The following is a 25454-nucleotide window of genomic DNA, read 5'->3' as shown; positions in this document are numbered from 1 at the left end:
ACCAGTCCCCTGACGCCGTGTGCCACGGAGACAGATGCAGCTCTTTGCTGAATGTCATTTCCTCATTATGGCTCTAACAGACCAGAGATAGTCTGGTGTGTGTGTCCTGCTGTGTGCAGCGGTTGTAATGCTTGATTGAAATTGGTACTTTCTCTCCTTTGTGAGGCAAATAAGTGTTTTTCACAACCGGAAACTTAAAAAAAGACATGACAATAAATAGGGTGCAAAACTTGAACACTGTTTGGTAAATGGAAAATATCTGTCTGTATGGTTCTCACTTCACCTCCTCCTCTATAATCACTTTCACCACCTCATTCCTCAGTGCTTCTCTTCACAATAGAATAAGTATTTCACTGCTGGAAAGATGTTTTCTTCATAAAACTAGGCAGCAGAAAGACAAATTATTTTGAAATTGGTGCAACATAATCACAGAAACCAAAAAAGGGCTGTTTGCTTTTCCTCAAGAGGTAGAAAACCTACAACTACCAGAATGCACTGGGCTGCAACAGACCAATAAACGCTCCTGCTAGTGGGTGACGTAATGCAAACTTGGCTGTTTTGACAAAGGAAACAATATGGCAATGCAGTAACAGAATCGTGGTTCGTATTTGATCAGCACTGCTTAGTTTTACCATTTTATCTGTTTTTTAGCTTGTCTTTCACAATACAGGCAACAGTAGGCCTACTGCGTCCACTTCCTGTTTATAAACTCTCATATTACAGCCAAACAGTGCACTAAAACCAGAATCTTGGTTTATATTTGATCAGCACTTCTTAGTTTTACCGTTTGTTCTAAGTTTGGACTAAATTGTAGAGAGACAGCTGCCTTGCTCTCTCGATCCACTTCTATACTCTTTGTGTCCATGGTGGCAGGCCTACAGAAACATGGGTGTACAATCTTTAATTGGAGCAAAGGCTCTAGAGCCCCGCCCCTTTGTGATGGTCCGACAAGCTGTCGCAGTAAGCATGGAGCCCACACTATAACTAACTGCACTCCCTGAAGAAATATTCTTATATTTTTGGAGAAATGAAACAGTGATTGCAGAGAGAAGCAGACAGAGGGGTCTACAGTCTGTGTTTGAAGGATATATCCAGGATGTCAAACTGACTCAGCAGCAACAACAGGTTAAAAAGACAAAGATAGTTAGAAGCTAAAGCCGAACTATAGGCTACAGATCACAGTGTAAAAGTGAACCACCACATCACTGCTGATCGCCACACAAGACAATGAATATAAAGGGAAACTTTGCTGATATTGAACCAGCTGTGTGGCATTGCAGTGTGTGCAGATGAACGGTGTTTGGCTTCGCCCCCGTGCTGCTGCCAGCACCTGGATCTCCACCACCAAACAACGTTCATCTGCACACACTGTGATGACACACAGCTGGTTGAATATCAGCAGAGTTTCCCTGCTTCCCTTCACTGGTTCCTGTACAGCAGGGTCGGCCTTTGTTTCACTGTTATAATCATTAAAAAGCAAAAGCAGCATGTGTATACATTCAGTAGGCTGTATCTTCAGTAGCTAGCTAGCTAACCCTACACTTTTCAGGGTTTGATTTTGGAACAGGGAAGAAACATATCTTTTTCCAACCTCTCCAGGTAACGAGTGTCATTAATACACGACGTGCCCCAGGCACAACATTTAGCTCCAAATCCACAAAACCAGCCTGAAAATGAAGGAAATCTGAAACGATTGCATTAGAGTCAATGGAGCACAGCTTAGTTGTTGTTGGACCCTGGTCTGAGCCGGCCTGATGCTACGTTATGATTGGCTCAATTGCTGGATTTGAGCTGGGCGATGAGTAGGGAAATCTGGGTGCTGGTTAGATGGAGGTAAGTTTACCTTAGTTCATTTACACTTTCTACCCACATTTTTATAAAAAAGCTGGTTGAAAATAGGTAAAGTCTTCCTTTAAGGCTGCTTCTGTTCTGCTCTCACCTCCTGTTCTTTCCCTCTGCAGACAATCTCATGGGCCATAGCAGAAAGACGCCGGCAGAGTGGAGATGTTCAGAAAGAGACCTCCTCCAGGTTAGTGCCTGACACTTAACACAATAATCACTCATGCTTTCAAGTGAACTAGTTTCCTAAGTGTGAGCGGCCCTGATGGCTAGATCATAGTGAAACATGAGAGGGTGTCTGCTGGTGGGAAAGCTCACAAGGCCCCTCAGAGTCTTGACTTTTACCTGGTGTTAATAAGTGTTCATATAGTGACTTGATTATGGTCAGATAGCACTTAAACACATTAACATACAGGTGTAAACAGGATGTACGGTGGATAGATTTTAATTTGATTTTCCATACCAGGTCTGGAGGTGTTCAGGGATGCATTAAGAGCTGAGCACAAGTGTGAATGCAATCACCTGTTATACTGAACTAATACATAGTATATAGAGTACTGTGGTCCAGACAAGCTGCTACTCCACAGCTGCAGGATATGCAAATAAAGTCCTACCAAGATTATTTTAACATGATATGAGTTGCGATTTTAGTGGGAATGGTCATTTCATTTTCACTGTAACAAATCTAAAAATGATGATGATGTGATTTCTGCTGAGGTCTGTACCAAACAGGCATGTTCCCTTATGTCTTGATTATTATTTAAACGCTGAGGCATCTCTGTATCACCTCAAAGCTTCATTTACAACAGCATGTCATGACACCTTTTATCTTTTTCAAAGAATTGCATCTCCTGTGGTTTGCACCTGGCTATTTTGCGATTCCTGTAATATTTAGATTAAATATGCAGCCCTAACAGACAGTATCATCAGGGTGACGACTGAAAAGACTGAATAGAGAGAATAGATTCTTCTCTGTGGATACTTCTGTATACACTTTTTCCTCAGCTTTGAAAAGAAAAAGACAACACATAAAACAGCATAACCTGCCATCATGTTTCAAATGCCTCAGGTGCCTCACAGGTATCAGTCAAAATGTTAACATTAGGGGAAATGTATGTTATAGTGTAAACTTGACATGAAAAAGTCAGACATACAGTGTTCTGATTGTATCTGACTTTTAATATTCACATTCAGTCTTGATACAAAATGCATATTATCGTCAATGCAAAGGGGGAAACAGCGAGGCAGTGATGGTACTTGAGTGAAGGTGCCCATGCAGGGTTGGAGGGCAGAGCTTCAGAGATCATAGCATCAAGGATGCACTGCAGAATATTAAGGGGCCCCACTGATTGCATTTTGACACGTAAGCCCAAAGTTTGACTGTAAAGCTCGTATTTTATATGCCATGCTGTCATATTTGTGCATTGAAGACTTGCGAAACTGACCTGCATGTCGGGCTGAAACACAGCATGCAGTTGTGGTGTGCAATGGCACTGATTTTGTTAGGTTCTTGTTTTTGGCCCTGTGCAAAAACTGTGATGCAATTTAATGGCAGAATCATATTCATGACAAAGCAGTGTTGATTGCACACGTTCTGAATATGGAGGGGGACATTTCTCCTGCGTAGCCTACACCTTAATATTTAGAAGCTTGCATTTGTCCCCCTATAAGAGCATGAAAGTGGCAGAAGGCTTTTATTTTGACAAAATTATAGTGTAGTTTCATTACACTATAATGACCATAATGTCCCCTTACATTTTACAGCCCTGACTCTTACTTAACACGAGTATTTCAGCCATATGTGCACCTGTAGTAAAAAAGCAAGCTTTCAGCACCTTTTGTTATATTTCCTGTGTGTCAAATGCTTCATGTAGGCTATGTACCCAACGCCTATAGGACAAGCGTGTGGTCTGCAATCTTTAATGTATTGGCACGAGGCTCGCAGCACGTGCACCTGCCTGCCCCCGCCCACTGCAGTGCACCTTCTCCCTTTTAAAAACGTGCAGGGAAACTGGACCCCCTGCACGAGCCACTTTGGCTCTCAGCGCCGCAGCCACGCTCTGATTACCTCATGCTTCTCAGATCCAAAATGGCGCCCGGTTTCCTCATCCAGAGGCTCGCTCAGCCGTGGGATCCCTGCAGAGGCGGTTGCTGTGGTAACGTCCGATAAACCCGGAGCCTATGCGGTTACGTAATGCCCACAGCGGACAGTGTTTATGTTGTGGATGAGACCTAAAGAAGCTGACGGTGCAGACTTTGGACGTGGGTGCGTCAGGATGATTGATGGGGTTGTGGTGCAGAGTTGATAAAACACTTTATCTTAACACTTTATTTTATTTATTATATTTTAGGATATGAATGAATAAATGTACAATCTACGTAATTATTTAAAATTTATAATACAGGCCATATCAATCAATCAGTGAGAGCCGGTGTCAGATTAACTGTGAAGTTGCTGACTGATGTTATTATAGAAAATGACCTCAGTGTTTCTGCAGCAGGAGGGAGAGAAAACAGAGCAAGGGATGGACCGAGTGTGTGTGAGTGCGTGCGTGCACGTGTGAGCGTGTGTGTGTGTGTTTGGGGAGGCGAGAGAGGAAGTAACAGAGAGGCAGGGATGGGACGGTCAGTGCGCGGTTAACTTGACTGAAGTTGGGAGCGGAGCTTCATCCCCGCGCGTCCTTGCGGAGATGCGGCGGTCAGTGAAAAACAGCGGCGCACATCCGACAAGAATTTAGACGGGTGACTGTTAGAATAAAAAGTCAAGATGACAGTACCAAAAGACATCCCGGAGAAATGGTTTCCGCTCGTTCTCCCCGTGAAAAGAAAGAAACAGAAGGGACTAAACGGAGCCAAGTCGAAAAAGAAGCGGACAGGTACGAGCTTGTGTGACAATTAAGGATGAGGTTGTTTGACCTTGTTGTTGTCCCACAGTCTTCACCGTCACCATCATCATCACCAAACTGCATCTCAATAAACATCATTTCTCACCTCATCCCAACTGAGTCCAAGTTTCATCCCTCCTTCTTCATCTCGCTCACCCCATTTTATATTTGTGTTTGTGTATATGAGTGCACACTGTTCACCTCATCATATTACATATACCTAATTGGCTTTTTAGTGCTGTGCCACTTTGTGACTGCTGTTACTGAGCTTTTTCATTCTATTTATTTGGCATCAGCATCTGGACTGCCACAGTAGATTAAATAACAGGGAAGAAATAAGGAGAGATTGTGTTTATGCTTCACTTTTAATTGCATTTTGAATCAGCGTCACCTTTATTATTCCTCTGTTTTCAGTTTTATGCCCTTATATTCAGAGATAATGTGTAACATGTTACACACACAGTCATCACTCAATTCAAGCTGTTTTCCTGATGTTTAGTGCTGATGTGCATTTGTAAACAAACCTGACTTCATCTGAATCTGAATTTTGCATAAATAAGTAGGATGATGTTCTTGTTGTCTCTGCTGCCTGAGACGCTGATCAATCTTCCAGGCGCCAGCCTCCGCTGTCACTGCACTGCCTCGTCTGTATCCTTATTCCTTAGCTTAACTATCACAAATCACACAGGATGTGCACCTTCATTTGACCTCCAGCCCACCAGTCTGTCACTGTGTCACCCGCATCACTTTCCAACAAATTAGATCACTCTCTCTCTCCGTGTGTGCGTGCGTGTGTGTGTGTGTGTGCACGCGCATGACTGCAGACGATTCTACCATCCCGTCTTCAGCTAATTAAATCAGCCACAGTGAGCGGTGATCACTTTTGCACAGAGTCTGATCCTGACTTTAGTCATGGCAATGATAATAGCACTTCCCATAGCTCAGACTGACTGTGCTCTTTGGTTATTAATGTTATGACTTAAATCAGCTTTAACTGTGTTGTGTGTCACTCGTGGAGGCATAAGGAGATTCTGCCTGAGTGGTGGCACGTGCCCTCACATGTCCAGCCACGGGGGGAAGCGTGCTGAAGAGACAGGGAGTCAGTCATTCTGTGTAAGATAGTATGATACTAAGTATTTTAGCTTGAATCAATATTTATGTGCTGCTTTATGTCTCAGTTGTTTATGGAAACCTTACGCTCGCAGCAGAGCATGCCTGCAACTCAAAGTTTCTCAGTAATGGAGCTTTATAGATTTATACAGACTTGCTGTGTAGCATCTCGTCTGCGTCAGGGCTTCTAATGCCCTTGAAGCTGTCAGAGACATTAAACACTTAATGGGCAGTTTGCTAAAGATGCTCATGCATTCAGCTCAAGCTGGTCAGCTTGCACAGCTGGGACAGACACTGCCTGGCCCTGACGTCAGATGCTGAGAAGCCTCGGTGTCTGCCTCTGTGCTTACCTGGCACAAGCGTCTTGCCCTCTTCGTGGAGGGTTAATGCAGCTTTGGCACTGCCTGTCAGACTGATCTCTCTGCTGAACACAAAGCAACGTAACGACCTTCAGGTAGATGGGAGAAGTGCCAGGGGGAAAGGAAAGGGGAGGGATGGGATTAGAAGAGTTCCAGCAGAATAAATGTTGGAGGATGTGCACTTACACAATCGGACAAATCTGATATTGTTATACTAAGCAGAGTTTAGAAGGGGACGGCAGATCAACTATAAAAAGGCTAGAGCTGGATTCTTTTGTGGTTTTATTTACAGTCAAAGCTGTGACATGCCTGCATTCAAATTAACTTAAAATACACAGCAGATATTGGATAAGAGATGCCCTTAAAAACTCCATCAAAAATGTTGTCACTGTATGTTTCTGCAAACCACAGATTTGTTAGATTGGCATGTGATTATATAGTGGATACGTTAAAACTTAACATTTCAACCATGTGTTGTTAATGTGTGGTCAGGTTTAGGCCAGGCGGTAGCTATTGTCACTATCAAAAGAGCCATTTTTGACCAAAAATAGTAAGTAAAAAAAAACCTGTCTGGAGCCACAAAACATATTTGAGCCAGTAGTGCCAGGACAGATCTGTCTACTTTAACTATGCAGCATTAGCGATGAAAGTAGACAGATCTGTCCTGGCACTATTAAACTCTCTATTTTGCTTTTTTGGATTTGGAATCCATAGGTAGCCTAGCTGGGACGGAAAACAAGCCAACACTATTAAAGGTTCCAGCCTGTACACAAATGAAGCACATTTGTAAGAAGGTAATAATTTCTTTAGGCCTACAACAAAGATAAATGATAATTAAAATGGGCTTAAGATATGATGTTTTGGGGTACAATCACAGCAGGAAACGCATTGATGTCTCGTTTAAAAAAAATCTTGACACTATCCCTGCTGGAAAAACACAGGGTAGCTACAAAACACCCACATTTTGGAGCCTAAAAAGTTCCCGGAAACACACAAATGGGTCGCCAAAGACAACACCCACATTCAGTGGCGTAAAGGCCACTGGAAATGCAGAGATGAGTTCCTAAAAAACACGCATGTTTGGCGCCTGAATAGCTGCTGGACACACAGGAATGACTGGCTGAAACACAACAGGTTTTGTTATTTGTTGGTCTCCAACAGTGGTCTGCAGCTTGACAACTGTCTCATCTAGGTGCAATGTACTTTCTTTTTCGGACATTAAAGTGGATTAAATAACACAGAGGAGCTGTCCCTGGGCTCTGACTTCACGCACAGCCCTTTGATAGTTAATTCAGTAACTAGTAAGGTTATAGGTAAGACAGGAGAGACAAACCTGCTTTACAATATATTGATATTGCAGTATATAATTACAAACACTGTTATAGAGGATATTGTCCACTCATTCTGGTGCATTCGCTGTAATTTTCTTTAAGTATTAGCAGCTGACAGCAATTTAAAATGTGAAACAAAGCGAGAGATGGCATATGATTTATATTTTCTAACTTGACTAAATCCACTGTGACAGCCCAGCTGGTCCGTAGTCGACCGGTGCTCATCTGCCGCACCAGATCTGGCTTATAACCTGTAACAACAAAGGGGAGCTCTTGTAGGATCTCTTCAAGTGGCCTGTGTTTGTTTTGTAGGGCAGAGACAAAGACGAGACGGGGCTTTAGAGTGCTGCAGATACACAGGAAACCACAGGGTCTTTGTTTATGTGTTGTGCGTGTGATTATGGGGCCTCTGTTGTGTGATGTCCCTTCCTGTGCCTCTCAGTCATCAGTCAGAAGTGTGTTGAGGACTCGGCAGTTTCAGTTCCACAGTACCTCTGTGCAAAACATTTGGCCCTGAATTTTGATATCTGTGCCTGTGAGTGTGCATGTGAGCTGTGCACAGCCTTGTGCAAATCAGGCCAGTCATTTTATTTAAAAAGCAGTCTCATCAATATTAGAGGAGACAGGCCTGGTGGAGGAGGAGGAGGAGGAGGAAGAAGAGGAGGAGGAGGGGAACTCCCAAACTACCTTGCTTCAGCATAAACAGAAACCTAAAAACAGCAGGGGGATAAAGAGCAGGGTCAGGAGGGGGAGAAAATTTCACTGTGTTATTTCCATTCTCTACAGATTTAAGTCATAAGTGTGATGGATGTAATGCTTCATCTGTGACGACCTGTAACGGCTCCCAGTAGTCCTGTTGACTCACATGCATATGTGTTGTGTATGTTATGTGTTGCATATCTGTACCAACTTGCACATTTGGTCGTTAAAAGCGTGCAAATACTTTTGAAATTGGAGCTATATGACCAGAAAACAGAAAAGGGCAGTGGCATTTGCATTTGCTCAAAGGAGAGAAAAACTACCAGAATGCATTGCGTCAATAAACGCTCCTGCTGGTGGGTGACATAATACGAGCCTGTTAGAGCCTGTTTTTCCACAGGACACAATATGGCAACCAGCTGGAGACAAACAATCTCAAATTACTGTTAAATGGTAAGCTTAAATATGTTTCTGATAACATTTTAGGCGAAACATTTGCAACGCAGTAACATAATCTTGATTTATATTTAATCAGCACTGCTTAGTTTTACATTTGATCTCAGTTTTTTCAGCTTCCATATTTACATTACAGTATGGCGCACACTTTTGGTTCACAAATTCTGGTATTAGAGCCAAATGGTGCACTAAAATATGTATCAGAGGACATTTTAGGTGAGAAATGGGCAATGCAGTCACAGAATCTTAGCTCCTACGGGGTCAAAGAGCAGGTCCCAGCCTTTATTTACTAGCCTTAGCGAAAATGCTGAAGTACGATCTGTAGCTGAGAGATAAGCAGGGAGATCTTGGCGCTGGTAAGATGGAGGGATGTTGACAACAATTCATTTGCTACCCACATTGTTATGACACAAAGCTGGTTGAAAATGGGCAAAGTATCCCTTCAGGAGACAGAGACAGCAGCTAATTAAAGACCAGAGGTAATTTGTCTGATTATTAATTCTGGTGTGTGAGACAGAACGATTGTGTCTGACCCGATACTCCACCAGCCTCCTGCAGACTTCTCCAGCTTCATTGATTTATAAATAAATGCACAGATATAGTGGACTGACTGCATCCTTCACTCTCTTTCTCTCCAGTGAACTGATATTGACATTCTGCAGGAATTACACTTGGCCCTTTAATGCACTTTGACATACAGAGATGCAGCAGTTTGGGTGCTCTCAGTATATCTTCCTCCTGATATCATCCTGTGATGACTCATTTTGTGTGTTTTGTTTCTGCAGAGGAGGAGAGAAGGGTCAGAGCCAATGACAGAGAGTACAACGAAAAGTTTCAGTACGCGGTAGGACAGTTTTTTTCAAAATATGATTATAAAAGATGAGAGTGCATTTTAATCTTCAAGGAAATTCAACTGTGGGAGTCTGTATAACTTTCTGTTTTTTATCCCAACCTCCTCATCCAGAGTAACTGCATTATGACATCCAAGTACAACATCGTCACCTTTCTGCCCGTCAACTTGTTTGAGCAATTCCAGGAAGTAGCCAACACCTACTTCCTTTTCTTGCTCATACTGCAGGTGAGGAGAGGGGGTGAAGGAGGGGTGGGAAAGAGGGATTTAAGCATGACACAGAGACAGAGACAGGAAGTGTGGGTGTCAAAGGCTGAGGAGTTACATCTCTGAAGGACAGAGATGTGTCAGAAAGTTAAGATGAGCTTGAGACATGGAAAGTCAATGAAATTAATAGTTGATAATGATAATAACATATTAGGAGAAGGCCGTAAGAAACATATAAGTACAACTTGTGATGAGCGGGTGATATAGAAGCTGTTTATAAAAGGCAGAACTTGGCACTTGCCATCACCAGTCAGGTGCGGTCAGGTTCTTAAGGAGCTGAGCTGTCTGCTGTGCGGTTAGGGTCGAATGTAGCTGTTTCTGAATCACACTCTGCTTTTGTGTCCCTTATCTGCAAATCAACCTTCTCTCTGTCTCCGTCTAGTTAATACCTCAGATCTCCTCCCTCTCTTGGTTCACTACCATCGTGCCTTTAGCTCTGGTGCTGAGCATCACCGCAGTAAAGGATGCCACAGACGACTATGTGAGCATGTTTTATAAGCACCACACACTGATGCAAATTTTGCTCTCAGCAGCAGCACATTACAGTGAAATACAGCACAGTATTGCTAGAAGACTCTAACAAGTGGCCTTTTAAATATGGTGAGCTCACATTGATCTGTTTCTCCTGCAGTTTCGTCACAAGAGCGACAACCAAGTGAACAACCGTCAGTCTCAGGTCCTCATCCGCGGCTCGTGAGTCTCTTGTCTTGTCATTTGCAGCTGAACACTCACCAGGAGTTTTGTTTCCTAAATCGATGTCTTACCTTCTCTAACTTTTATCTGTATGAACGTTTTCTCTCTGTTTCGCTGTTTCAGGCTCCAGAATGAAAAGTGGATGAATGTTCGAGTGGGTGATATCATTAAACTGGAGAACAACCAATTTGTGGCAGTAAGTGTGTGTCCGACACAGTCACGCACAAACACACAGACACACACACAGTGATCAGTAGTCTTGCAGGGCCCATTTTAATTAAGCGACTTTAGCAGCGGGCTGTTCAGGGATCAGCCTGCAACTCTGGAGTCAGTTTAAATATGCATGTGGATAATTATACTGTGTTGTAGACCAAATGCTATAAAGCTGAATGCATTTCAGTACAGCATGTGCCCTATTAGGTGATGCTACCTAAAAACTTGACATTACTGATTCCGTTCCTGTGCCATCAGTGCTGTGCAGTGGATGCTAACCTCAGCTACTGTATCTGTTTTCAGGCTGACTTGCTCCTGTTGTCCAGCAGCGAACCTCACGGACTCTGTTACATCGAGACAGCAGAGCTGGACGGGTCAGAAACACACACCTTATCACTGACTCACAGTGCTTTGCAATCTGCAGAAGCAACAGGACACTACGTCTAATTTGCTGTGTGCTGTATTATATTGCAGAGAGACCAATATGAAGGTTCGCCAGTCTGTCTCGGTGACGTGTGAACTCGGAGACCCGAACAACTTGGCTTCGTTCAATGGTGAGTTTTGGGTAAACTCATCCTCTTCTTTCGGTTTCTGGTTTGGTTAATCTTTTCTCGCTGATTCAGAGGTCAACAGGTTTCAGTGTTGAACACAAACATTATCCACATTCACACCTTTGCGCCCGAACTAAAAACACACACGCAAAATATACACACACACACACACACACACACACACACACACACACTTTCTGCCCTCCCCTACCAGCTTTAAACGACTATCATAAGCCTATCATCACCCGCCCACTGGTCTCTCACAACGAAAGGCATCCGTGTCAGCACAGCGCGCCCACACACACACACACTCCTCACCTGCTGTGGAAAATCCATTACTGCAGCAAAGCAACCCACACTTTGCCTCATATCAACTTACGAAAGGTGTGTGTTTGGGCCTTTGAGTGTGTGTGATGTCATGTGGATGATTAATTCAGCACTATATCATACAACTAAGAAAATACACCCGATGCTGTAATTGGATTTGTGGACATCTATGATATAGCATCTGAGTTAGATTCGTTTGATTCGTGTGTGTGTGTGTGTGTGTGTGTGTGTGTGTGTGTGTGAAGGTGAGGTGGTGTGTGAGCCCCCCAACAACAAGCTGGATCGCTTCTGTGGGACTCTGTACTGGAGAGACAAGAAATACAACCTGACCAACCAGAACATGCTGCTGCGAGGATGTGTCCTCCGCAACACGGAGGCCTGCTACGGCCTGGTCATCTTTGCAGGTGTGTCTGTGTATATGTTTGTGTGTGAAGAATGTATGTAGTGTGTGTGTGACAGGTCTAACTTCCTCTGTTTTCATTCCAGGCCCTGATACCAAGCTGATGCAGAACAGCGGTCGCACCAAATTTAAGCGTACAAGCATCGATCGCCTGATGAACACTCTGGTCCTCTGGGTAGGACACCCCAAACCTCTCACTTTCATGGCTCATGCAGTCACTATTTCAGGACATGAGCTCAGTGCTTTGAATCTAGTTTCATATAACTCCTCTATTCTATCCTAATCAGGGTTCAGCTCACCACAGATCCAGATGTAAAATATGTGACTGTGCTCTTGCTGGCTGTGTGTGTTTCTGTCAGATCTTCGGCTTCCTGGTGTGTATGGGTGTGATTCTGGCTGTGGGTAACGCCGTGTGGGAGAGAGAGGTGGGCTCCCTGTTTCAGAGCTATCTGCCCTGGGACCCTCCTGTGGACAACTTCCTGTTCTCCGCCTTCCTCTCCTTCTGGTCATATGTCATCATTCTCAACACCGTGGTGCCTATCTCTCTGTATGTCAGGTGAGGAGAAGTCCAAGACATACTGTGTTAGAAAAAGAAGTGTGTACAGGTATTAATGCTGATATCTAGATTCCCTCTCAGGTTAGACAGCTGTAGATGAAGCCCTGAAAAATGTTTGCCCGCTCCCCCATTCCCCAGACACTACTGTAGTCAGTCATATCCTGGTGTAGAACAAACAACTGAACTAACACGGCCTGAAAAGAAGGGTCTGGTGCCTTTCGTTTGTGGTGTGAAAGCAGACAAACCATCCGCAGGATTTTATGATGGCAGATTTGTGTTTTTAGTATGATTTCAAAAGCTACACTTCTAATGAGTCCATCTGCTGATTGTGAAATCTGCAAACTTTTAACTGATCAGTAAAAGGCCATGTATTAATTGTATTTGTGCAAATCATTTGGTAACCATAGTGACACATAGGCACTTTAGCGCAGGTATTTTAAAAGCTCAAAAGCTGTTACAAGTGCTGTGCTTGTATCCGTGTACTTTTTCGGTTCATTAAGTCCATTGATAAGTGTGTGACAGCGATCCCAGTGATCTCCGTATAAGACAATGTGCAGTCAATATGCAGTCTAATAATCCTGGCTGAATCCATATGTCCAGACTTCGCTGCACTTGCAGACTTTGCGCACTTTGCGTTCCTTGAAAGTCTTGTAGTGCTGAGAGCTGTCCAAATCCACAATTCAACAAGTCCACAAGGGGCCTAAAGCAGTCTTTCTGCAGATTTACATGTAAAATAATTTCCGTGTAAAAAAATTACTGTAGCCTCTTGAAATAATTCTTGAATCGTGTAGGCCAGAAATAATATTCAACAACATCATGATACAAAAATATGTAGAAATACAGGCTGTAGAGGGGAATCAAAATGCAGTGTATTATTGCAGCCTGCCCTATAGGTTGCGCAGTGTAATGCCAAATATAAAGGCTAGAAAAGAGGCCAAAAAACAACCAAAGATTTTCTGATATAACTAATAGGCCTACCCAATTTATTGAGTCATAGCCCGATCCGTATTTACATCCATCTCTGTATTTGGATGTCTGTCCTTTGAATGCATAGGAAGGAGGTTTGCTTGGACAGAAATGGCGACAGGCGTGCCATTGGAATTTAAATATAAAGCGGCATCTTAAAGATGATGATATTATCATTGTTTTCACTTTGCATTGATAATATCAGACCGCTGATCTTTGAATGGATGTATCGATTCAGATCTATGTATTGTAACACCCCTACCAATAATAATAATAGTGATCGTAATCAGTTATTTCTTCATGACATAAATAAATAAATATTCACATCAGCAGCATAAAATTCTGTCACTTAGTAGAATTTAAAGTCCTGATGATGCAGGGTGACAACCACCAAAACTGTCCATTTAACATGTTGCCTATTAGTCTGTATAACTTCATGTTGACATCAGTGTGAACAGGAACTGAACCAGAACTAAAATTCAACAATGTCTCATTTTGTTCCCTTGGTCCGCATCAAATGAACTGAACTGTGGGTTAAAAAGCAAAGTGAGTGTAAAGTTTTTATACTTGGTACACTGACTAGCCCGTGGTGTGTGGCTGAGTGCTCTGTGCTGTAGAGAACCTCAATTTGCAGTAACTTAGATTAATGTTTCTCTACTGTCACTATAACCATGTCTCTTTCTCACCTGTCTGTGTGTCAGTGTGGAGGTGATCAGGCTGGGCCACAGCTACTTCATTAACTGGGACCAGCAGATGTTCTGCTCACAGTGCAACACAGCGGCTGAGGCCAGAACCACCACTCTGAACGAGGAGCTGGGTCAGGTGGGCATGCACACTGAGTCAGCAATATTTATTTGATTGTGTATTCTTCTCATCCGTCCTTTATTCATCCTGGGGTTCTGGAGCATCTGGTGGTTAGTTTATTAAATAAGTAAATTATTTTTAAAATGCATCTCTATTCATTTTACAATCAATTCTGCTGTAACTGAATGATGGAACCACCAGAACCATGTGCACCTGCAGACTGAAAGGAGTCTAAATTCAGAGACGAGGAGGCTTCAGATTGGTCTGAAGAGTGTATCACTCTCTTGGGCTTTAAGTAGTGTTTCTATAAGTAGACAAAAACTTCCTCGCCTTAAACCCATCTCATGCTTGTGTCATGTTTTTTTCTTGAAGTTTTGATCTCAGAATACAACACTGTTTTTAAAACAAAGCTTCAGTTTTACTTTTACGGTGATTACATTGTCTGTGTAATTTTGGATTTAGTGTTAACATTTAATTTGTTTCGTTCAGGTTGAATACATCTTCAGTGACAAGACTGGGACTCTCACTCAGAACATTATGAGCTTTAATAAGTGCTCCATCAATGGACAGACCTACGGTAAGTTTGCACACACACACACTGAGCAGAATTTCATCTTCATTATTTGTATTACTTGCACACAACAGCTGTATGCACTTGACTGTGGTGCTTCACACTATTACTCTTGGCACTCATTTACACAGTTATGAGCTGCTGTACATTATTTTAATGAGCAAAGACGCGGAAGACCGTTGTTTCTCTTTGCTAATGGTGCTGTGGTAACTGATGTAGGTCCTTTGGGAAGCTCAGACTTGACATACAAACATCAGTTTGGTGTAGGCGTCCATGTTTCCTAAGCATATGTACTGGGATGTATTTTGATAGGAAGTCGGGAATACCAAGTCAGAATTATCAACTTCCGACTTGCAATGTTTTGCAGCAGAAGTCTAAAATGGTCACAGTTAAAGGCGGTGTTGCACCGGACCTTCATACATAAGAGGGCAGAATATTACAAACAATCTGATACAAAGCTTTTGATTTACTGGTCCGTCTACGTCCCAACCTTCACCCATGGTCATGAGCTCTGGGTGAACAGAAGAATGAGATTGCAGATACAAGCAGTCGTAATGAGTTTCCTCCGTGGGGTGGCTGGGCTCAGCCTTAGGAATAGGGTGAGGAGCTCGGAGTAGAGCCGCTGCTCCTTCGCATCGAAAGGGGTCACTTGAGGTGGTTCAGGCATCTGATCAGGATGCTTCCTGGGTGTTAGAGGTGTTCCGGACACGTCCCACTGGTAGGAGGCTCCGGGGTGGACCCAGAACACACTGGAAGGATTACATATCTCATCTGGCCTGGGAACGCCTTGGGGTCCCCCAGGAGGAGCTGGAAAGTGCTCCTGGGGAGAGGGACGTCTGGGGTGCTTTGCTTGGCCTGCTGCCCCTGTGATGAAAATGAGTGGATGGATGGATCTGATGAAACACCACCACTAACTCTGACCTGAATGCTGAAAAATATAATTTAATGGACACTTCCATGACAGGTTCAACAAAACCCAAATATTATAGTCATAATAAAAACCGACTTTAAGGATTTTATAGCAGAACAGTTATATCGTTATTGCATGATATTGTGCAGGTATACCTAATAAAGTGGCCACTGAGTGTAACGCTGTGCACACATATACACATAAAACCACAACAAAGTCTGACACGTGTGTGTGTGTGTGTGTGTGTGTGTGTGTGTGTGTGTGTTACTGTCAGGTGAAGCAACAGACCTGTTGGGACCTCAGCCAAAGGTAAAAGACATTTTTTTTTTTGTTTTACTAAAACACATTCACACACATATTTACATATGTACTCCTTGTTTATGGTGCATTATCTGAGTCCCTGACTTTCCATTCATCTTCAGAGATTGGACTTCACCCCCTTCAACCCCCTGGCGGACCCTGACTTCTGTTTCTATGACGACACCCTGCTGGAATCAGTAAAAGTGGGAGACGCACACACTCATGAGTTCTTCCGCCTGCTCTCCCTCTGTCACACGGTCATGAGTGAGGAGAAGAGCGAAGGTGAGCAAAAGAAGGGGACAGGGGGATCTGGGAGGTCGAATGATAACGAGCACTGACACCATCTATCAGTTATTTATTGTTTATTATTTATTGTTATTTTATCTGTCTGACCAGGAGAGCTGGTTTATAAGGCTCAGTCTCCAGATGAGGGCGCTCTGGTGACAGCAGCTCGAAACTTTGGCTTTGTGTTTCGCTCCCGAACACCCGGGACGATAACCACCACAGAGATGGGACGACCCGTCACCTACACTCTGCTCGCCATATTGGACTTCAACAACATACGCAAGAGGATGTCAGTTATTGGTGAGCAGGGGTCATCATTTTCAACTCACAGAAAATCTGAAAAGTTGTTTAGACAGTAAAGAAAAAGTGGGTGGTTAAAAAAAATCTGGATGAAATTAGATTTTAAAGATACTATCTGCACTCGAAACCATTTCCCATATATTTAGAGTGAGTGAGTGGATCTTTAAACATTTAAAACTATATAAATTTTGACCAAATTATTTTAACTGCATGTATTTTAATCCTTACTTGGAGGGAAAAAAAAGCTTCGCTAAGCGTTGTTCCTGTGGGTTCCCTGGCTGTTTTTAATCATCCCATCGAAAGACTCTAACTGCAGCCTGTTCTGTTTTGTTCTGAAAATGTTGAAAATGTCAGCGTGTGACCTCGTTCTACAGACAACAAATAAGGTGCAGACGTTCCATCTATGAGGAAGTGGTAATCAGAGCAGTGAATGACAACTAACCTCGCCCACATTTAAGGGTACTGTTTGCGGTGGAAACACTAGGATCTAGATACCATGTCTGAAGGATTACTTTTGGTTCCAAAGGTACCATACCGAAAATGTTGAAACAGGAAACATTGGAAATCAGAGTCTTGATTGATAGATGCCGGAGTCCCCTTTAAACACCCATAGAGCTGGTCTTCATTGCAGTAGACTCATCTGATAGGTTGAGATTTCTGAGTTTAAATCAAAAATATGTATTTAAATCACGATCCACACGCCCACAAACTGACAGCGGATAGGCTATTAGTCATGTTTACAATTTGTCCCTCGGTGAGATTTCACTGTGTGTTCCTGTGGTTGGTTTTCTTGTAACGTGCTGGAAAACTGCCCAGAAACGGTTGGTCATAAATCACCCTTCCCTTAGCAACAACTTTGGTTTAACAACAGAGCAGCAAGATCCCGAGCTGAACGTTCATACATCAGTGCCAAAGACAGCCTGTGTCGTCCACTTTATGCAGGAACAACAGTTGTTGAAGCTCAGAAGGAGGAGGATGGTTATTTGAAGGCGGCTTTCTTTCATTTGAATACATGTTTAGTATTTCCTTTTAAAGCATAGCAGCAATACCAACAAAAAAGGTAATAATAACCAGCCATGGTTATTATTAAAAAAATACACATTGCAAGGTGTTTTACATTTGACACACACATTAGTCCTTACCCTAAAAGCAACTGTGTAACTTTCCCTGGAATAGTAGAGTATGTGTAACATCTTAAAATGTAAGACCATGTCTGATTAATGACCAAACAATTAACATATACTCTTTAAACATTCAGCTCAGACCTCATCTTTTAATTCTACATTCAGCTCGTCCACCTGCGCCTGAGTTCTGTTATGTAGGCGAATTTATGTATTGTAAAGAGTTCATAACTATGCAAATGAGGCAAAATTTATATGTATGTTTTCTTTTGTATTCTGTCGTCATTAAACTCTGTCATTTATTTTCAGTGCGTAACCCAGAGGGCAGGATCCGTCTGTACTGTAAAGGGGCTGACACTGTGCTGCTGGAGAGACTCCACCCTTGTAACCAGGAACTGATGAACATCACCTCGGACCACCTCAATGTGAGGAGACACACGTATTAACTCCTGGATGGATGGATGGATGGATGGATGGATGGATGGATGGATGGATGGATGGAGCTGTGCTGCCATCTAGTGTCCTCAAACTTGTTGACAGCTGCAACATCTAAGCATTTCCTGATTAGTTAATGTGTCTCACCTTGACAGGTGGCGGACACTGGGATTTTTTCGGCCTAAATTCTCAACTCAACCACATCTTTATCTCTCTGAATGTGTATCCTCATGTCAAAATGTTGTTTGTACATGTCCATACATATAATTTGCTTTAGGAGTATGCAGCAGATGGTTTGCGGACGCTGGCCCTGGCCTACAGGGACCTGTCAGAGGACGAGTGGGAGGCGTGGTCCGAGAGCCACCGCTGTGCTGACAAAGCTGCCAGCTGCAGAGAGGACCGACTGGCAGCCGCGTATGAGCAGATAGAACAAGACATGATGGTCAGTGACTTGTTCTGAGAGTGTGCATCCATGTGTGCGTTGGTTTTGTTTGTGCGTGTCTCACTTTCATTTTCTTAACATGAAACATTAAGCCATTTGTTTCACACACAGTTTCTGCAGAGTTCCTTCTGCAAACAGAATAAAAATGACACTATAAAAAAGGGAACTTTAGGTTAAGTTGTCCAGATTCTAATTGCTAAGGGGAAATTCCTTTTTTTTTTTTTAACTGCAGTTAAACAACACCATCAGAGCTTTTTAGTGCAGGGTGTTGTTTTACTGATGGTTGCTTTAATGAGTTGAATTGATGGTAAGCTATTTCAAGTCACAGGATAGAAATTGCTTTTATTCCCCTCTTAAACTTCCTGCTGGTTTGATAACTGGACTTTATATTTGCGCCTGTGTGTCTAGCTCCTGGGTGCCACGGCTATAGAGGACAAGCTGCAGGAAGGCGTCCCAGAGACCATCGCTGTCCTCTCTCTGGCTAACATTAAGATCTGGGTTCTCACTGGAGACAAGCAGGGTGAGACGCACACACTTTTACACACACTTTCAGACCTCAGTTTGCAGGCAGTTGCTTAAAAAGCACCATCGGCAGTCTGTCTATTCTGCGGCCATATGCATAACATCTGCAGTGTTAATGTGTACACACAAGAGAAATATTTCTAGACATATCTAGAGATGTTGAAATGAAAATCTACATCAGTTTAACCAGCATTGTAATCAAGAATGCATCATCAATGGACATCAATGGCAAACGATGGTGGATCGCACTGATTACCTGCAAACTTCTGTTCTTTTATATGTTATAGATATTTGTTTTTATCCAAAACGCAAGCATGGACCAACAATTACTGATAAGAAGATGCAGAAGACAATTACATGCAAGACTCCATCCTCTCTTTCCAACTTGTAGAATATGACACTGATGCCTCAGGGGTTTTCTCAGGTCAAGGAAAACCTGCTATTTTTTGGTCCCAGCTGCGAACCAACTGCTCGGGTTCCCAACCAATTTCTTTTTGGTGAAAATGTTTCTAACAGTTTAAAATTAGGTGCACAAACTGGAACATAACCTTTACATTTTGGTGGAGAAGCGGTATCTGTGACCTCCAGCTTATTACAACTATTGGTCACGCTGACCAGGAACCAATCATCAACAAGCTCAGGTCCATGTGCAAGTCACAGTGTTTGATTTGTGGTGGCACCTGCAACAGCCAGTTTTCTTACATATGAATAAAGATATAAAGATGTTTAGCTCAGCTTTTGATCCATCTGAGCGGTCACTCTGGCACCTATTCTCTTTATTATGAAACATGTTCAGCTTCAGTAACTCTCCCTTTCTCTCACACAGAGACGGCTGTCAATATTGGTTACTCCTGCAAGATGCTGACGGATGACATGACTGAGGTGTTCATCATCAGTGGACACACGGTGCAGAGCGTACGGCAGGAGCTCGGGTCAGTCTGATGTCTCTGTTTCTCTACACTGTAGGATCCACACTGAACGAAATAACATAAGGAAAGTGTTTATCAGAAAATAACTAAGAAACGAATGCGTGTTTGGATTCACTTTTTAGTTATATATCCAGTATAGTGTCCTATATATCCAGTGCTTAACCCAAGCTTTGATTCAGCCACTACAGCAGTAATCAACACATAAAACCGACCAAGCTACTTACAATTATCTCAGTGCACAGCCCTACAAATACACCGCTGCCCCCAAAAAGTGTCAGTTTTATAATCAGTTCACTGAGTGCAAATATATCAAGAAGTAAAAAATATACCTTTTCTAGCATCAAAGATTTTGTCCTGTCAATGAGTACGTTTACATGCACACTAATATTCCACTATTATACATATGACAGTCTTCTGAATTTGATCTGGGTCATGTAAACAACATATCGCATTTGGATTTTCCGAATTAGGTCTTTTCCCGACTTAAGCATTTTCTGATCAAGATGTAGGATATTCCGTATTAGTCCGCTTTTAGGAGCATTATTTGGACGTGTATGCAACGCATTCGGAATATGCATCTCACTGGGGTTTTTACTGCAGTTTGCAACACGTGGATGCGGTTGGGTCTGTGCGTTGTCATGAATACATTGTACACAAATCAACACACCAAGGGTTTGTAAGGCTGTGGTTGAGATGCATGCCCAAAAGAAAATCCCACATTTCTAGTTGGAGGAAGAAGCACACCTACTCTTAAACATTATGAAAGACTCAGAGATCAGCAGGTTTTAGGATATGTGCAAATATTGCAAAACTGACCTTTTTAAGAAGGCGTACAAGAGGGAGGCTGTGCTCACATGGTTCAACAAGTCCGCCACTGGTAGGACACTTCTAAAAAAATCCTCTTTTAATTCAAAGAAGCGAAATGAGAAGCACTTCCTCCTTTTTTATATTTTGACATGATGAAGTACATATCAGAGCACACAGAGTATACATGGCTGCATATAAAAAGGAGTGTTAGTGGAATATTCATTTTAATTAGACATGTAAAAAGCTTAGCAGGAATATGTCTTTTTTGGAAAAAACAGACTATTTTATGCACCTACACGTAGCCAGTGATGAGGTCAATATTGATGCTACTGTAACAATCTGCACAATCCTGCCTTGTTTTGAATTTCAGTCTTTTTTGACTCAGAATCGGCTTTGTTGGCCGACTGTGTGCACATACAATACAGTTTGACTCTGGTCTTACGTGGCCTCCAATGTATATACACAGAATAGACGACAACACAGTGAAGTACATAAGAAAATGAACAAAGGTGCAAAGGCGCAGAGTGCAAATTGTATTTGTACTTATATTATTTACTACTAAATTGTATTAACAGGCAGAATCACTTCTTCTCCTGTCTATGTATTGAATTAAATATATTCTCTCAGTAAGGTTGAAAAAAATCTTTTGTTAGTTTCCCAGCAGATTAGGCACTTCACAGAAGGCAGAGCCACTTGGCACTAGTCAAAAAAGTTATATTCTGATTGAATGCCTTGACTCATGAAAATGCAAATCTTATCAGATCACCTGATTTATCAATCTCTGATCAGAATGCTTTAAAACAGACTGAAGAAATATTGTCCATGTGATGGCAGCTTCTGTTGATTGATGCTCGTATGACCTCTTCCGTCCTGCAAATGAGCACACACTGTATTTCCCTTAATCATGGCTTCAAAGATTGCATACTATTGTTCCCGTAGCGAGTGTGAATTGCAAAAAAAGTGTTGAGTTTAGTTGTGTTTACTGTATTGCCATTACAACAAAAGTTGTCAGGAAATTACTGTGGTGAGCTCATAGTGCTACGGGAAATACAGGATAACACACAACAAAGCACACTGATGAAACCTTAAGGCGGACCTTTTGTGCTTTCCTTTATTTTCTGACATATAAATAGAAAAAAAATAGGATATAGGATGTTCATATTAAACATAGTTTGTTTAAAACGCCTTGGGGTCCCTCAGGAGGAGCTGGAAAGTGTTGCTGAGGAGAGGGACATCTGGGGTGCTTTGACCCTGCTGCAGATAAGCAGATGAAAATGGATGGATGGATGGATGTTTAAAAGTTTCACACAATGATGTAATCATATGTAACAATAATCCCTGTGAGCGAAATAACCTCAGGCTTCAGACTGTTTCATACACTCTGTTTCCACAGGTTTTTTCTTCATTCCAGACAAGCTGAAGTCAGCTCATGACGGATTTCTTTATATGATCATCTGCTCCAGGCACGCTACTGCGAGTGTTTACATTAGCCTACACTGCTACATGAAGCTACATGCTAACATCAGAGAAACCAGTAATCGTGGTTGCCGATGTTTTTGTCACATCTCACATTTCTGATCATATTCTTACTGGAACATGTCTGGTTGTGATATTTTCGTTTAGAAGCTTTTTATTGTTGATTTTTCATGAAAGAAAGTGCCACTAAACTCCGTCACAGTCATTCTTTGGTTGCAAGTACACTGCTACATGTAGCTACATGCTAACATCAGGGAAACCAGTAATCTTGGTTGCCGATGTTTTTGGCACATCTCACATTTCTGATCATATTCTTACTGGAACATGTCCGGTTGTGATATTTTATTGTTGATTTTTCATGGTAGAAAGTGCAGCTAAACTCCATCACAGTCATTCTTTGGTTGCAAGTACACTGCTATATGTAGCTACATGCTAACATCAGGGAAACTAGTCATCTTTGTTTCTGGCTTTGTTAATTTTCCCCTCGGTTTTGGATCATATTCCTGCTAAAACATCGCCGGTTGTGAAGATGTTAGTTTAGAAGCTTTTATTGGGTATTTTTCATGGTAGAAAGTGCAGCTAAACTCAGTCACAGTCAGTCTTTGGTTGCAAATACACTGCTACATGTAGCTACATGCTAACATCAGGGAGACCAGTAATCTTGGTTGCCAGTGTTAATTTCTCTCAGATTTCTGGTCATATTCGTACTGGAACATGTCCAGTTGTGATATTTTGGTTTAGAAGCATTTATTGTAGATTTTTCATGGTAGAAAGTGCAGCTAAACTCTATCACAGTCATTGTTTGGTTGCAAGTACACAGCTACATGTAGCTACATGCTAACATCAGGGAAACATGGAATCTTGGTTGCTGATGTTCTTCATTTTTCCCTCCATTTCGGATCATATTCCTGCTAAAACAGGTCGAGTGGGATAGATTTTAGTTTAGAAGCTTTTATTGGTGAATTTTCACAGAGGGAAGCGCCACTTTTCTCTATAACAGTCAGTACAGAGATGCCGAGATAATCAAGACTGTGTTTCTTTCAGGAGGGGGGCTTAAAGAGACAGGCACTAAAACGGAGCGTTTCAGACAGAGGGTGAATACAGGCATATTTGGGCAGACAGTATTAGATAAATTAAGGGTTTTTTTTAACATTTAAGCATGTAAACATGTTCTAGCAGAGACCCAAAATACCAGTATGAACCTGTACGTGAGCATACAGGTCCCCTTTAATAGGATTAAAATATTTTACAGTGCCACAAATAGACACTAAGCTAAACACAAAATTTACTTAAAGTGCCAAAGGTTTATCATTCAAGAGTCAAATAGCCTAAACATACGGAGCAATGACATCATATCGTGGCGACATCTTGATGTGTTTCATGTGATACACATATTAACATACAGAGCGCTGCAGTGATTCAGGTGATACAGAGCGGTTAGCTGGGGGCCGAAACATCAGGGTCACACCTCACAGTCACTTTCCTCTGTGATAGCCCTGATATCTACCTGCTCTTTTTCCAATTTTCCACCTCACTCTTTTTATCTCATCTCTGGTCTGTTTTCTCAGCTGCGTCTGTTTTCCTCCTCTGCCATTCCTCTTTCATCTCCCCCATTTCCTACTCTACAAACTCATGTTGTGTTTTGCTTCTGTTTCTGTGTCTCAGTCAAGCCCTGTTGATGTTTAGCTTGTTTGTCTTCCCCCACAGGAGGGCGAGGGAAAGGATGATCGAGCTGTCACGAACCAGAGACGGAGGCAAGGAGGAGGGGATGGAGGGATGTTTCATGGGTAATGGGTTCAGAGAAGGACAAGATGGAGATGGTATTGGAGGAGGGAAACAGCTGCAGTGCCCTCCTCCTCCCCCTCCTCCTCCTCCACCACCACCTCCCTCCAACCTCATGGACAATATCTCTGGAGAGTTTGCCCTCGTAATCAACGGTCACAGTCTGGTATGAATAACACTCCCCTCACTCTCACATACAGTGCACGTGCACCAAATTAGCAGGAAAAATTAAACTGTCAACTGTCAGGAAATAGTGAGGTGCCTGAAATTGTGTGGCTTGCATCAACAAAAGATGTCCTTTTCTTCCACAGCTCCAACTCTGACCCCCTTACCATTAAACTTCTCTACTCTCTGCTGTTCTCTGACAGGCTCATGCACTAGAAGCAGACATGGAGACAGAGTTTGTCTCGACAGCATGCGCGTGCAAAGCGGTGATTTGCTGCCGCGTCACCCCGCTGCAAAAGGCTCAGGTGGTGGAGCTCATCAAGAAACACAAGAAGGCCGTCACTCTGGCCATAGGAGACGGAGCTAACGATGTTAGCATGATCAAAAGTGAGTTGTGCAGGCGTGGAGGAGAGGAGGAAGTGTAACTGGATTATTTTTTTAGATGGAGAGGAAAGAGAGAAGTAGGTTTTGGCCACGAGGGTGTCAGCGTCTACCTTTAGGCAATGGAAATTCTCAGCAGAAATGTAGTAGAAGTAGTTTATCTGACATGGTGTGACTAGTAGTGACAAAGGTTGTGAGGAAATGTGTGTTGCGGGCGGTATGATGTCCTCATCAATTAAGGAACTGATTTCTGAGTGTCCTCTTAAACTCTACTTTCCCACAGGTCGGCCATTTATTATGCTGCGCAGGCAAACATCATTCAAACCCACAGAAAGTTATTTTTAATTCTCGTGGAAATCCCTAACAGATGAAATATGTCTGGCTGACAGTTGCTGAAATGTGTATTAAAGCAGTGGTTCCCAGCTGGTGCCGCCACAGGGTCCAGATTCCTCCTTAGTCATTATATCAAGGATCCACACAGTTTAATATTTTCACCATCATACTTGCGTTTGGCCATGTCGTCAAGCTAGTTTGCTGTCTCTGTCAAGTAGATGTTGGTTAGTTGCTCACTCTACAGCAACAAAAGGCACTTCAAAATAAAAGCTCTGTGCTGGAAATTCATTGTACCTAAAAATGAAGTGTGTTTCTTACAAACTTGATATGTTCACCAGTCACTTGTGGTCCATTCAGAATGGGCCCGCAACCCACATCTGGACCGCGAC

General features: G+C 42.5%; 1 protein-coding gene across 2 annotated transcripts in view; it reads left to right on the top strand.

Moving 5' to 3' along the window:
- Positions 1–25454, top strand: part of atp8b2 (ATPase phospholipid transporting 8B2) — a 34256-nt gene that overhangs the window by 2512 nt on the left and 6290 nt on the right. The window contains exons 2-23 of one of the 2 annotated variants that reach the window (XM_033639569.2): positions 1962–2029; positions 9465–9523; positions 9644–9757; positions 10179–10277; positions 10428–10489; positions 10613–10685; positions 11006–11076; positions 11177–11256; positions 11826–11984; positions 12067–12155; positions 12340–12536; positions 14204–14324; positions 14796–14883; positions 16062–16096; positions 16210–16369; positions 16484–16672; positions 18103–18218; positions 18506–18670; positions 19079–19190; positions 20019–20124; positions 24112–24352; positions 24555–24738. In XM_033639569.2, the coding sequence (XP_033495460.2) occupies positions 2005–2029; positions 9465–9523; positions 9644–9757; positions 10179–10277; positions 10428–10489; positions 10613–10685; positions 11006–11076; positions 11177–11256; positions 11826–11984; positions 12067–12155; positions 12340–12536; positions 14204–14324; positions 14796–14883; positions 16062–16096; positions 16210–16369; positions 16484–16672; positions 18103–18218; positions 18506–18670; positions 19079–19190; positions 20019–20124; positions 24112–24352; positions 24555–24738 (2545 nt within the window). In that variant the 5' untranslated portion in view covers positions 1962–2004. Of the gene's footprint in view, positions 1–1961; positions 2030–4442; positions 4716–9464; positions 9524–9643; positions 9758–10178; positions 10278–10427; positions 10490–10612; positions 10686–11005; positions 11077–11176; positions 11257–11825; positions 11985–12066; positions 12156–12339; positions 12537–14203; positions 14325–14795; positions 14884–16061; positions 16097–16209; positions 16370–16483; positions 16673–18102; positions 18219–18505; positions 18671–19078; positions 19191–20018; positions 20125–24111; positions 24353–24554; positions 24739–25454 lie in introns of those variants that run through there. The other variant, XM_033639568.2, reaches the window with a different exon arrangement.

Source organism: Epinephelus lanceolatus, chromosome 10 (genome assembly GCF_041903045.1).
Source record: "Epinephelus lanceolatus isolate andai-2023 chromosome 10, ASM4190304v1, whole genome shotgun sequence".
Taxonomy (NCBI): Eukaryota; Metazoa; Chordata; class Actinopteri; order Perciformes; family Serranidae; genus Epinephelus; species Epinephelus lanceolatus.
Note: the sequence above shows the minus strand (reverse complement) of the source record. Positions and strands in the feature narration are given on the sequence as shown.